A 14,363-nucleotide genomic window follows, 5' to 3' on the forward strand; every position below is an offset into this window, starting at 1 on the left:
TTTCACTAGTATATATATATATATATATATATATATATATATATATATATATATATATATATATATATATATATATATATTAGTTGCGGATGAGTACCCGTGCAATGCACGGGCTCATAAATCTAGTTAGTTACTATTATGTGGGATGTACACTTAATCTTGCCAAGTTAGTTTGTGAGAGAATATTTGCAAAATATATGTGATCACAGCATTTCTTTAGTAAAAAAAAAATAATTGAAAATGGTCATGTGATTTGTTCACATATTTTGCCTATATCATTTGCAAATCTAACAATTGCTACTCAACTGAGGTCCGTTTGACCGAAATAGTCAAAGAAAGTATTCGTTGTTTCGAATGGGCCCAAAAGGCCAAAATCATGAAACACAAACACGAAGCCTAAAAATCTCCCGCCCAAAATAACTCACCATTTATAATTTCCTTTTTTCCCTTCATTCGTCCCCAAATCGCAAACAAATTAAACCCTAACCCCAAATTCCTTAGAGTATATTTCTTCCATTTTCATTGATATTAAAACTACTGTATGTATTTTAAATCTTTTTTTTTTGCGTCATTTTTTTTAATACCTAATTTGTTGTTTTTTACTAAATATTTTCAGGATCAAACCATGAAAGGGGGCAACTCAACCGCCGTTGTGAAGAAAGCCGATACGAAGTACGGTTTGATCTTACACTGTATCTCACACGCACCTTAAATTAGGGTTCGCATGTTGTATTTTACTATATTTTCATTTGTTATTAAAAATTAAAATTAAATTAGTTTTTATATATTTGTAGGTTAGCTGTGAAGAAAACTGCTGCTAAAGAGAAAGGTTTCAAGGATCCTAACAAACCTAAGAGACCTGCTAGTGCCTTTTTTGTATTCATGTAATTAAAATTAAATGCTGATAATGTTCATCCATATATTTTAACTTTCTGTTTATATTGATGATTGATGATTTTTTTTTTTTTTTTTTTTTGTTGTATATTAATTAAAAAGGGAGCAATTTAGGAAGCAATTTAAAGATGAGAATCCTGACAACAAATCTGTTGCTGCTTTGAGTGATTTAATTATACACTTATATCTTATTCTGTGTATTATTTGCTTATATAAGGGATTATACATTGGGATGCCACCCAAGTTTATCGTTTTGAGTTTATAGCCCACCCATATTTAAAAATAATTTTGTATGCCATCCAAATTTATCTTTTCGTGTTTATATGCCACCTATATTCGAAAGTGATTTTGTAAGTCATACAAGTTCGTGTGTTGTTTCTATTAGTTCACAATAACTTGATTATGAACACTAAACTCTCAATAAACAATAGATACAAATTATATGAACAAAATTGAGAGAACACGAATGATATATAATATGAAAGACAAAGTAATCGTGCTTGAGAGATACAAAATACAATGAACATCGTACCCCTATTTATACAAGGTTAAACCAAATCTCCAAGATTTGGTTTCCAAAACTACTTGACTAAAAGATAGGAAAAGATAAACTAAAACTTATTAATATTCTAAATAAATCAGTGTTTATCTTCTAGAGATAATATCAAATCAAAACGTGATCTTCTAAATATTTATCCAGATCTCCAGAATTCCCATAGCTTCTTTACCAAGTAATTAAACCGTTCACACAAACAGATTCTGCAACTTGCATCTCCAGACTCTAACTTCCAGACTCTAACTTCCTGCAAAACATTTTGACTCATCAGATCTTATTCCAACAATCTCCCCCTATCTGATGATGTCAAAAACTACCCTTTCTACTTCTTCAGTTTTGCAAGCTCTTTTTCGATCAACCTACATTTGCTCTTCATTGACTTAATGCTCTTCAACATAAACAACTTACCTTCCAAATGTTTCAACAATTTAACCCGAAAAGGATGATTCTGTTTATTCGTACACCTAGTTAACAGTCCAAGCAACAAGTTAATGTCAGCACCTTCAAACTGCTCTACTCTAATCAGCATCCTTTGGTTTCTAGTCGTTTTAATCATCAGAGCATCTAGATATTCAACATAACATTCATCAATGAACTGCAAATGTTCTGGAACAGAGTATCTACCAACATGTCCTCTAAATCTTCTCTCTTTCATCTCCAAATTGAACATACTACAGAAAACTTCATAGTCCTTCGAGCTAATAAAACCTTCTTCAAACACAAGATGAACTAAATTACAAACTTTCTTAAACACTTCATCAACAATTTCCTTATCTCCCTCACATCTTTGAATACAAACAGCCAACCCTCTCCATTCACAAAAACCAAGTCTCAAAATATGACTCACTTTCACCTTTATTCTTCTATCAGACAAATGGGTCATGGTTAATAACAAATTCACCTCAGTTTCAATCTTCACAATCTCAACACTGACAACATCTCCTTCATACCTTTTAAACCTGAATCTTTTGTTCATTAAAAACCTCAATTTGTCTTGAGCAGCTGCAACCATAACAACATTTTCTTGATCATTGCCATCACCACCCTCTTGAACATTCACCTGTATATCATCACTTGGTTGAACAACACCACCACTTGTACCAACATCTGTACCTGTTTGATTCACACATGCAACAACTGCTTGATCATGAATTTGAGAAACTTGAACACCAACATCTCTAGCAATAACTCCAGCATCAACCATTAAAACATCAACAACAGGTTCAACAACTCCAGTTTCAACTTGATTTTGATTAACAATCACCTCAGTTTCAGTTTCCATTCTTTCACCATCATTACTCTCCCCCTCAACCTGTAACTCCCCCTCAACGTGAGCTCTCTTTGATTGCTCCCCCCTCAACATTTACAAAACCTGCATCTGCAGTACCTGTACCTGCATCATCTGACCTCTTTCTTTTCTCCCCCTTTTTGACATCATCTAAAGGCAGAGAAGATATAACCTTTCAAATTTCAGTTTGTTGATTTTTGAGGGAACAAATATCAGAAGCAAACCCAGTAAAGCATTGTCTCAGTTCATCAACACCAACCATCCTTTTCTCCAGCTCAGCCAACCTGTGATTAATTTCTGCAACAGACCCTGAATCACCTGCACTAGACAACCCCTGCATATCCCCAACCAACCTCCTTACCTCCAACAACTCATCTTTTGATACAAAATTATTATTAAAGTTAAGATTATTAATCTTAGACTGCACACCAGAGAGCTTGTCATCAAACTCCTTAGCCAACTTGGTCAAAGCCTGATGAAGGCCAACCATAGTGACTGGTGCCTCAGTCTGAGATGTAGTGCCAGAAGATAAGGGTAGGGTTGGTATGTCCTCACAGCCTTCCTGTTGTAAAGAAAGCTGATCCTTAGACATAGAAGCTTTTGAGGCCTGTACTTCATCCTGTGATCTGAATGAAGCATTGGCAGCCTGTGCAAGAATGTGTAAGGATTGGACATTTTGAGAGAGAGGTGGCAGACTGATGTCTGAGGTAGGTTTAGCCATAGATTGGTCTTGAGTTTGGTTTGATAAGTCCAGGATTGGGACTTGAGTTAAGTTATCTGAGGGGGTTGGCTCAGTAACTGTAATGAGGTTATCCAAGCTCACTATCCTAGTAGGTTCAGGCTGGGTTAAAGTACTCCCCTCACCAACCTCTAGCAGAGGTGGTGGAGTTGTACTTGCAGCACCTTGCCTAATAGATGTTTGATGTGTATCTATGGGTGCTGGAACAACTAGGTTTGCAGACATGTGAATATTCTCAGTATGAGCTGGTGAGCTCACAAGGTTGTTTAATGAAGAATTTTGTTCTTGAGCAGTGGGAGAAGGTGGGTTTGAATTGAGTGGGATTTCCTCATCCATCCCTTCTGTCTGCTCTGTCTGTGTAACATCATGGGATGGAGTATACCGTTAATTCCAATGATACCAAAAAGGCTCTCGTTATTGGTTTTAGCCCCAATAAGGCTCTAGTGTGCGGTTCATCCGCGGGTTTCAAGCTTGTGTATTCAAAGTTGTTCCCTGTTTCGAAACAACCACACGTCGAGTAAAATTACCGAGCCAACTAAACCCGGTGTCGGTGTAGGGCGGAAAAGATACTCGAGAATGGCAATTTGTACAATCAATTCAATTCAATTCTGCGGTAACAACTCAGACTTCGATTGCTCAGAATCTGCAGGTTGGTCTGTACGGTCAAGATTGACCCAATGCATCATAACAGAAAGTTATCAAAAAGATTGACACAATCATTATCAAATTAATACTCCTGACCAAAATTTTCAAAAAAAAAAATTACCATTAACTCCCTTCATTAATACCAAATTTGACCATTTTATTTTAGGAAATAGAATAAAAAAAAAAAAAACTTTAACCTAAAAATGAAATTTAAAAAAAACTTTATTTGACTGAAGAAGGAAACAAATTTATACAAAAAAAAATACACTTGAGTAAACTTTCTCAGACTCTGAACAATATTACGTCACCCAGACTCTAAGAAAATAATTCAGACTCAAGAAATTTCATTACTGGACAACATTTCAGCTGATGGATTTAACATTCCAAGTTGTCCAAGAAGATAAAAATGCCTTTCTTCAGGAAGTGCTTTAGTGAAAATATCTGCCAATTGATCTTTTGTGCCAATATGTTTTAACACCACTTTGCCTTTCTCAACACAATCTCTTATAAAATGATGTCTGATCTCTATGTGCTTGGTCCTGGAATGAAACACTGGATTTTCAGTAATAGCAATAGCACTTTCATTATCACACATGATTGGAGTTTTGGTTAATGATAATCCAAAATCCAATAACTGATGTTGCATCCAAAGCAATTGAGCACAACAACTCCCTGCAGCTACATATTCAGCTTCTGCTGTTGAAGTAGCAACTGAATTCTGCTTTTTACTTGACCAGCTCACCAATTTGCCACCTAACAATTGACAACCACCAGATGTGCTTTTTCTGTCTAACTTACAACCTGCATAGTCTGCATCTGTATAACCAATTAGATCAAACCCTGAGTCTTTAGCATACCAAAGACCCAGGTTAGGAGTACCTTTCAGGTATCTAAAAATTCTTTTCACAACCTTATAATGAGACTCTTTAGGATCTGACTGATAACGTGCACACATACATGTAGCAAACATTATATCAGGTCTACTAGCAGTTAAGTATAACAAAGATCCAATCATACCTCTATAGGTTGATTGACAAGTTGGTTTTCCAGATTCATCTTTTTCAAGCTTTTCAGAAATACTCATTGGGGTTCTTAAAGTGGAACAATTTTTAAAACCAAACTTAGTAAGCATATCAGAAACATAATTACTTTGGTTAATAAAAATACCCTCTTGACTTTGCTTAATTTGAAGCCCAAGAAAATAGTTTAGAGTACACAAATTACTCATCCTATATTCTTTTGACATTATATCTGAAAACCATTTTCTCAAAGTTGGATTAGTAGACCCAAAAATAATGTCATCAACATAAATTTGAACCAGTAACACATCACCTTTCTCCTTTTTGATGAATAGAGTCTTGTCAATAGCTCCTCTAGAAAATTTCTTTTCTAGAAGAAATGTTGACAGAGTATCATACCAGGCTCTGGGAGCTTGTTTCAGACCATACAAAGCTTTCTTCAACCTGTAAACATGCTTTGGAAACTTCTTATTTTTGAAACCAGGAGGTTGTTTCACATACACCTCTTCTTGCAAAATACCATTCAGAAAAGCACTCTTCACATCCATTTGAAACACCACAAAGTCTTTATCTGAGGCATAAGCTAGAAACAATCTGATTGCTTCAATTCTAGCAACAGGAGCAAATGTCTCATCATAATCTATACCTTCTTCTTGTCTATACCCTTGAGCCACCAACCTTGCTTTGTTTCTAACCACAATACCATCTTTATCAACCTTGTTTCTATAAACCCACTTAGTGCCAATTGCAGTTTTACCTTCAGGTTTTGGAACCAATTCCCACACATCATTTCTTTCAAACTCTGTCAATTCTTCAGTCATAGCTTCAACCCAATCATTATCTGACAATGCTTCATCTACTTCTTTGGGTTCAATGAGTGAAAGAAAATTTGAGAAGAAACAATAATTAGCAATTGCAAAATCAGACACAGGTGTCTGAGATGAAGAACCAGTTTTAGGTAAACCAGTAGGATCTACAACATAATCTTCAAGATGCTTTGGAATAACAATATTTCTAGAAGATTTTCTAATAGGAACAACAGGATTCACAGTAGTATTGGAAGGTTGATCATCTTCATGAATAACAATTGGCTCATCTTCTTGTTGAACTTCTTCAGTGAGAGCATTATCTGCAGAATGTTTCAGTCCAGACAAATTAAATTCATCTGTCTCAGACTCTGAATCTAGAGTCTGAGTACTGTTACCAGAAATTAAATTTGACAATTCACCAAGTGCAGAATGCTCAGAACTAGAGGATTGATCCATTTCAATGGGACTTTCATCAAAGGAAACATTAATGGATTCTTCAATCTTCATCCTCCTCTTATTATACACTCTATATGCTTTAAACACAGAAGAATAACCAATAAACACACCTTCATCAGATTTTGGCCTCATCTTTTCAAGCTGATCCCTTTGATTCAAAATATAGCACTTACATCCAAATACATGAAAGTAATGAATAGTAGGCACCTTTTTATGATACAATTCATAGGGAGTTTTGCCATGTCTCTTCACAATTAATGACCTGTTTTGAGTATAACAAGCTGTATTGACAGCTTCTGCCCAGAATCTGAGTGCAACATTTGATTGACATAACATGGTTCTGGCTGCCTCAATAAGTGTTCTATTTCTTCTCTCAGCAACTCCATTCTGTTGTGGAGTTCTAACAGCTGAGAAATTTTGACCAATTCCAGATTCTTCACCAAATTCAATTAAAGTAACATTCTTGAACTCAGTGCCATGGTCACTTCTCAATTGTTTAACAAGAACACCTTTTTGAACCTGCTCTTTCTTGATTAAATTAATGATTTCTTCAGGAGCATCACTCTTTGCAGCTAAAAAGATAACCCAGGTAAACCTTGAATACTCATCAACAACAACCAAAGTGTATCTTTTCCCACCTAGACTACTAGTGTTCATTGGACCAAAAAGATCCATATGAAGCATATGAAGTGGATCACTAATAGTAGCTAGGGATTTTGAGGGAAACTTTGTTTTGGTTTGTTTACCCATAATGCAAGCAGAACAAGGTTTATCTTTCTTGAAAGGTTGCTGAGGCAAACCTCTAACAAGCTTCTTTTTGGAAAGCTCATTAATATTTTTAAAATTCAGATGAGATAGCCTTTTATGCCAAAGCCAATTAAGTTCTGGAACAGACTGAGAATACAAGCATGTTTCAATTTCAGAATCAACAGAATCCAAATCCAGCATATACACATTTTGAAATCTCCAGGCAACAAGAGTTGGTCTTCCTTTAGGATCATAAATAATTCCAGCTTTCTTTCTTATTCTGATCTCACAATCTTCATCAGCAATTTGACTCACACTTAGCAGATTATGCTTTAACCCTTCAACTAAAGCAACTTTCTTGAATGACACACTTCCAGCAATAACAGTACCATAACCAATAGTTTTTGCAACAGAATTATCACCATATCTCACAGAAGGACCCTTTTCTTCTACAAACCCTACAAGATGCTCTTTGCATCCAGTCATGTGTCTTGAGCAACCACTGTCTAAATACCACTTATTACCCTGCTACACAAGACACAAGCAAAAGAAAAATGATTAAATCTTAGGGGGAACCCACTTTGCAGTGGGTTCAGATGGAGTGTATTTAACTCTCCATACAAAAGCTTTGTTACCAATCCAGATCAACTTATCCATCACTGTTTTCAAAACACCTTTATTTTCACAAACTTTAGGTTTCCATACCTTTTTGAAATTTTCAGGAAAACAAGATGATTTTGAGAATTTTTCTTGACCCTTTAATCTTTCACTAAGCTTTGAAATTCTCCTTTTCAGTTTTTTAATAGTCTTAGCCTGTTTTGACTTTGACTTTCTTTTAGTTGACCATTTAGGATCTGGACAAGTGACACTATCAGAAGATGATTCAGTATCACTTATGCTACTTGATTCTTGGGTGTCAGATTCTAGGTCAGAACATACACTTTCACTTTTAGAGACTAAACTGTTAGAGTCTGAAGGTTTCAATAGTTCAGACTCTGATGGATTTCTACAGTCTAAAATTATAGTCTCTGAAGGTTTAACAGGTTCTAATGATTTTACAAACTCAGTTGATCTTACAAAAGCATTAGTTAAAATTTTTCTCTCACCATCAAATTTTATAAAAGTATTTGGTAAAATGTCAGGCTTAAATATAATAGGATCAACTTCCACATTATTATCTAATGTGTAGTTTTCACCAAGTATAGCTTTGACATCATTTGGTACTTGCTTAGCAATAGCATCAGAATTCTTTTTGGAAGAAACACACCAAGATTTGCAAATATTTTCATAATGGTTTGCCTTTTTAATTGATCTTCCTAATTCAGTATTTAACCGTTTAGTTTCTTCTGAATATGCCATTTTGTATGTGTCAAGTTCTACCTCACATTCTTTTAATACTTTAATTTCAGCATCTTTATCTTTGATGGTGTTCTTAAGCTCAATGATCTGTGTTCTTAACCTGTCACTATCTTCTAAGCACCAATTGAAATCAAGCAACAAATACTGAAACATTCTCACTTTTTCATTATTAAGATAGTTTACAAAGTTTTGTACCTTATAGGCAGAACCTTTGTTACAAGTAGAGTCTTTATCCATCTTCTCAATAGCTTTCAAATCTTCCTCAAACTTGCTAGACTCACTATCCTTTTCAATTATAGCCATCAGACACTTATCCTCTTCATCATCAGATGATGAATCTTCATCTTCCCATGCTTCTGTGTACAATGCTTTCTCCTGTTCTTTATTCTTCAACTTTTCTGCTTCACCTTTCATCTTCTTGTACTTGAGTTTATACTTTCTTGCTTTGTCAACAGGTTTGTTGAAACTTGAACCTCCTTCACTCTTGGACCAGCAATCAGCAGCTATATGACCTACCTTGCCACACTTGAAACATTTAGCTTTCTTTGGATCAAAAGAACTCTTGCCTTTACCCTTCTTAAAACCAAACTTCTTCTGCTCAATCCTTTGAGTCAAAAGAGCCACTTGACTTTCCAGATCCTGAATCTCCTCATCTACATCAGAATCACTATCATCAGAGGTCTCATCACTTTCAGAATCAACCCTACTAGAGTAACTAGAGAACAATTGCTTGTTCTTCTTAGTAGTAGCTATCAATGCAGCTTCTGGATCTTTAACAACTCTCTTAGCATTGATCTTGTTCTTCAACTGTGATTCTTCAAAGTTTGACAATATGCCAAACAACTCACTTAGTTCATAAGTGTCTATCTTTTCACTGATTACCATTGATGTAATCACAGATTCAAAGTTTGAAGGTAACAGTTCAATGAACTTTTGACACAACACTTGTTGTGTTTTCTCTACACCAACACTTTCAAGATCATTAATCAGAACCTGGAATCTTGAATGAAGATCACTCAATGATTCTTTAGGCTGAGCAGCAAAATTTTCATAACACCTTATCAGATTCTTTTTCTTCTGAGTCTTAACAACTGTGACACCTTCATAGTCATTAAGCAAGAGATCCCACATAGCTTTTGCAGTTTTAGCATGACTGATCTTCCTGAGAATTGGAACAGTAACACCATTACCTATAATACTTCTTATCTTGCTATCAAGCTTGAACTTTATGGCTTCTGCTTCTGTCCACTTATCTCTTGGTTTTTCACGAAGATAAGCAGGTTGAGCAGAAGCAGTACTTGTAGCAGGAACAGCTTCAACCATTGTACCAGGTATAATAGGTCCTACTGTAAGGACTTGTTCAGCATCTTCATGAATCGAACCAAGAAACCATAGAACTTTTAGTTTCCAGGTTGCAAAGTCTGTGCCATCGAAAATTGGCACTCCTTTACCAGCCATAACTGGAGTTGGGATGGTACTGGAGGACATCTTTGAACAATATATGGATCGTTTTAAGATTACCGAATTGGATTTACACCAAACCCGCTCTGATACCAGTTATTAGTTCACAATAACTTGATTATGAACACTAAACTCTCAATAAACAATAGATACAAATTATATGAACAAAATTGAGAGAACACGAATGATATATAATATGAAAGACAAAGTAATCGTGCTTGAGAGATACAAAATACAATGAACATCGTACCCCTATTTATACAAGGTTAAACCAAATCTCCAAGATTTGGTTTCCAAAACTACTTGACTAAAAGATAGGAAAAGATAAACTAAAACTTATTAATATTCTAAATAAATCAGTGTTTATCTTCTAGAGATAATATCAAATCAAAACGTGATCTTCTAAATATTTATCCAGATCTCCAGAATTCCCATAGCTTCTTTACCAAGTAATTAAACCGTTCACACAAACAGATTCTGCAACTTGCATCTCCAGACTCTAACTTCCAGACTCTAACTTCCTGCAAAACATTTTGACTCATCAGATCTTATTCCAACAGTTTCATACGTACCAAATCTGTCCAAAATCTCACTAGAAAATGTAAAAAATAACACAAATAACTAAGTTTTTCCTAATTATCATCATTTGTATAATGATTAGTTGTTATCAAATACACGTGTATTTGCATTTTTTTAAATTTTTTACTAATGGATTTTTAGTCATATTTGGTACGTATAGAAAATCACACGAAATTGGATGGCATGCAAAATTACTTTCAAATATGGGTACAAACACGAAAAGATAAATTTGAGTGACCTACAAAATTATTTTCAAATATGAGTGGGCCTAGAAACACAAAATAATAAACTTGGGGTGGTTGTTAAATATATAATCTCTTTATATAAATTTAGACTTAACGTCTTATAAATTGTTTATTTCTTGCAATTTTATTTTTATTTTAAATTCCATGTAAATGATTAACAGGTTAGTAAAGCTGGTGGGGCAAAATGGAAGGCAATGTCACCCTCTGTAAGTCACACTAGCTTCAAGATGCTAAGTTTTACTGTATGAGAAAATAAATAAATAACATTAAGCAATATAGCCATGTTTATGTTAATTAAAATTTACCTTAAAGTTTGAAGTGTTAATAATTTATGGAGGCTTGGTAGAGAATTATTTTCAATGTTTTTTCACACCTTTTTTTAACATGAACATAGGAGAAGGCACCCTTCGTAACCAAAGCTGACAAAAGGAAGATGGAATATGAGAAGACCATGGACGCCTACAACAAAAAATTGGTAATATAGTTAATTATATATGTCTAATGTTTTCATTAAGTATTGCTTCACTAACTATGGTTTTGTTGGTATGAAATAGGCTGGAGGTGGTAATGATGAGGAAGAAGAGTCTGACAATTCTAAGTCAGAAGTCAACAATGAGGAAGATGAGGACAGTTCAGATGTATGTTGCTAAAACTTCATTTTCTAATGCTGCAAATACAATTATTATTTATGAGTAATTATCAAGCAAAGGTAAATTTATAAAGATTTTTATTACCAAACATTATGTGGCCTGATACGGCGATACATCATTCGTCTGTTCACGAGTAAATTTCTTTATTGTTAGAGAACTGACGAGTTTCTAGTGCCATGGACATTGGCTATTTTCATGTTATCATGTTATTGTTTTATTTTGAAATGTGAAAATATACTGCATTACTATAATGAATTATATGATAGGGATCAAAACTTTGAAGGTTCAGTGGGTCACTTACTTAATCTTGATTAATGGGTTCATTTTCTGTTTTGTAGGAGGAAGATGATGATTAAATCAGGGACCTGGAGAAATTATATGCTTGTTGATGGTTTGAATAGTTACCCCCCTTTATAGTTTATTACGGAGTATATTATAGCTGTTAGGCATAATTTTGGATGTGTCTGGCTGTCTGCTATGGTTATGTACTTATCTTTATGCTTTTGTTCTTGTTACCAAACATGAACGAATAGAAAAGTTCTCTGCTTTTATGGTGCACAGATAAAAGATGTTTATGTATCTTCTCAACATTCCACTTTCGTGATTTCTGCGAAAGATATTATCCTAGTAGTTTAGTTAATGCATCTGTTTTGTTTTGTTTATGTATGTGGTCCTTTTCGTCATCGGCCTTACTATTTATGTGTGGTTTATTGTGGATGATTTCATGAGTGTTCCTCAAAGTGTAGATTGGCAAGGACACCTTAACCCTGTGTTGCCTTTGGCAACCTACCACCCCCACCCCACAAGGGAGTAATACCTGTAAAACACCTCCCCTGATACCCCATGTGTGGCAAGCACGAACCTACCCGCAAGCGGGATACTCCGACAGCCATGTAAGTATCGGACGTACAATGAGGACGTACGTAAGAGGACTAAACCCCACGAGTCAACCCAAAGAGTCAACGATAAATACATGTTGCCGCCGGGATTCGAACTTGCGCCATTTGTTCCTAAAGCTTCCACAACATGGGGCCCATGGATCTAAAGTGGTGGGTACCGTTGAAGCACTGCTTCGTTGGTATGAGTGTTATATACTGTATGCGAGTGCGCATACAGGTGAAGATTAACTAGAGTAGGAAAGCAGGGAAATTTAAAAAATCGTTTCAAGGTTTGCAACTTGTGTTTATGTTGTATTATATCTGATGAATTGGCAGTTTTCAAAATTAATGGGCATATGTGATTAACAATCTGTTGGGTTGGTTTTAATTTTCAGATAATGACCGCTAAGCTGTTGCATACTGTTTGTGAAAGTTTCCAGCCTACAATCTAGAAGCTCACCTTCTAGATGTTCAAAGTAGCCTTCTTTGAACACCATGTAGAAGAAGCAAAGATGAACACGATGACGGCCGCCCACCATCTCCGTTCACACTATTCCACCGCCATAGAATTTTTACTATAAATAGAGGTGCAAACCTCAGTTGTAAATCATCCTAAATCACTCAGAGAAGTGTAATCACAACCTAGAGAGTGTGTGTGAGTTTGAGAGTTTTTTTGTAAGAGTTTTGTAATACTCTGTAAATCTATTCTTGTGAGTAATAGAGTTGTTTTTCTCTCAAATTTATATCTCTCAACGTCCAGGCGATCCCCTCTTCCTAACAAGTGGTATCAGAGCCAGGTTAGAGACGTTGGTCGAGTTTTGGGTTTTCTGAAGTTTTCTCAAAATTCAATTTTGAGTGTACCATTGGATTCGTCTCGTCGAACCGAGTCCAACGCAAAAAATGGCGACTTAAACGGAGTTATAACGAGCCCAGAAAACGCGGTCATCAACTCGCCGGAGAAGACGACCGGTGCCGGAATTTTCGCCGGAGAAGACGATCACTGTAGCAATTCACTGTAGCAGCTGGCGGCACTGTAGCAAGTCACTGTAGCAGTACTGTAGCGGTACTGTAGCGGTACTGTACAATTCTGAAATTTTACAATTTGGTCCCTGAAATTTTCAGAATTTCATTCTTGGTCCCTGAAGTTTATAAAAATTATAATTTTGCCCCGTAAGTGGAATTTAAGCCGCGAAGTGTCTATTCCACCATTTTCAACCATTCCGGACGTAACGGTGATCTCTGTTTTCTACAATTCAACCCCGTTTGTGTTGAAAAATTATTTGTAAGGTGATAATGTCCACAGAAGAGTCAACATCATCTTTCGGAGCTATGATTATGCTCACAGCCACAAACTACACGCTGTGGAAACCTCGAATGGAAGATCTCCTCAGCTGTAAGGATTTGTTCGATCCTATTGAATTGAAGGGTATAAACCCTGATTCTGCCAAAGAGAAAGAGTGGAAGAAATCAAACCAAAAAACTATTGGTCAGATCCGTCAATGGATTGATCATAGTGTCTTCCACCATGTTGCACAAGAGACAAACGCATATGTCCTCTGGAAAAAGTTGGAGGACATGTACCAGGCCAAGACTGCTCGGAATAAAGCCCTGCTGATGAGGCGTTTAGTCAACATGAAGCTCAAAAGTGGAACTTCAGTTGCCGAGCATACCAGTGAGTTCCAGAGCTTGGTCAACCAGTTATCGTCTGTAGAGATGCCGCTTGGCGATGAAGTTCAGGCGCTACTGCTACTTAGTTCCCTTCCCGATAGTTGGGAAACGCTGGTAGTAACACTCAGCAACTCAGCCCCGAATGGCAAACTTACCATGTCAATGGTCAAGGATGCCCTATTCAGTGAAGAGGCAAGGAGAAAAGACATGAGCACAGATCAGACCCATGCCTTTGTCACAGAGAATCGGGGGAGACAGCGAATGAGTAGCAAAAATAAATGGAGAGGCAGAAGCAAGAGCAGGGGCAGGTCAGCTGATGGCAGAAAACCAACATATAAATGCCATCATTGTGGATTAGAGGGACATATGA

The 14,363-nt window shown here is 36.0% G+C and overlaps 1 protein-coding gene across 1 annotated transcript; it reads left to right on the forward strand.

Moving 5' to 3' along the window:
* The first annotated feature begins 621 nt into the window (after positions 1-621).
* On the forward strand, positions 622-11,886 carry LOC139893765 (HMG1/2-like protein). The gene is made up of 8 exons (XM_071876951.1): positions 622-672; positions 795-884; positions 997-1,058; positions 3,267-3,272; positions 10,969-11,003; positions 11,192-11,272; positions 11,352-11,435; positions 11,786-11,886. Exons 1-8 carry the CDS (start codon positions 626-628, stop codon positions 11,801-11,803), a joined length of 423 nt encoding a protein of 140 aa, XP_071733052.1. The 5' UTR covers positions 622-625; the 3' UTR covers positions 11,804-11,886.
* Positions 11,887-14,363: the final 2,477 nt, after the last annotated feature.

The sequence above is a fragment of the Rutidosis leptorrhynchoides genome, chromosome 2, assembly GCF_046630445.1.
Source record: "Rutidosis leptorrhynchoides isolate AG116_Rl617_1_P2 chromosome 2, CSIRO_AGI_Rlap_v1, whole genome shotgun sequence".
Taxonomy (NCBI): domain Eukaryota; kingdom Viridiplantae; phylum Streptophyta; class Magnoliopsida; order Asterales; family Asteraceae; genus Rutidosis; species Rutidosis leptorrhynchoides.

Coding starts and splice junctions, on each gene's coding strand:
- LOC139893765 (XM_071876951.1), top strand. CDS start 626: ATGAAAGGGGGCAACTCAACCGCCGTTGTGAAGAAAGCCGATACGAA. Junction 673..794: donor GTGAAGAAAGCCGATACGAA/GTACGGTTTGAT, acceptor ATATATTTGTAG/GTTAGCTGTGAAGAAAACTG. Junction 11,004..11,191: donor GGAAGGCAATGTCACCCTCT/GTAAGTCACACT, acceptor ACATGAACATAG/GAGAAGGCACCCTTCGTAAC.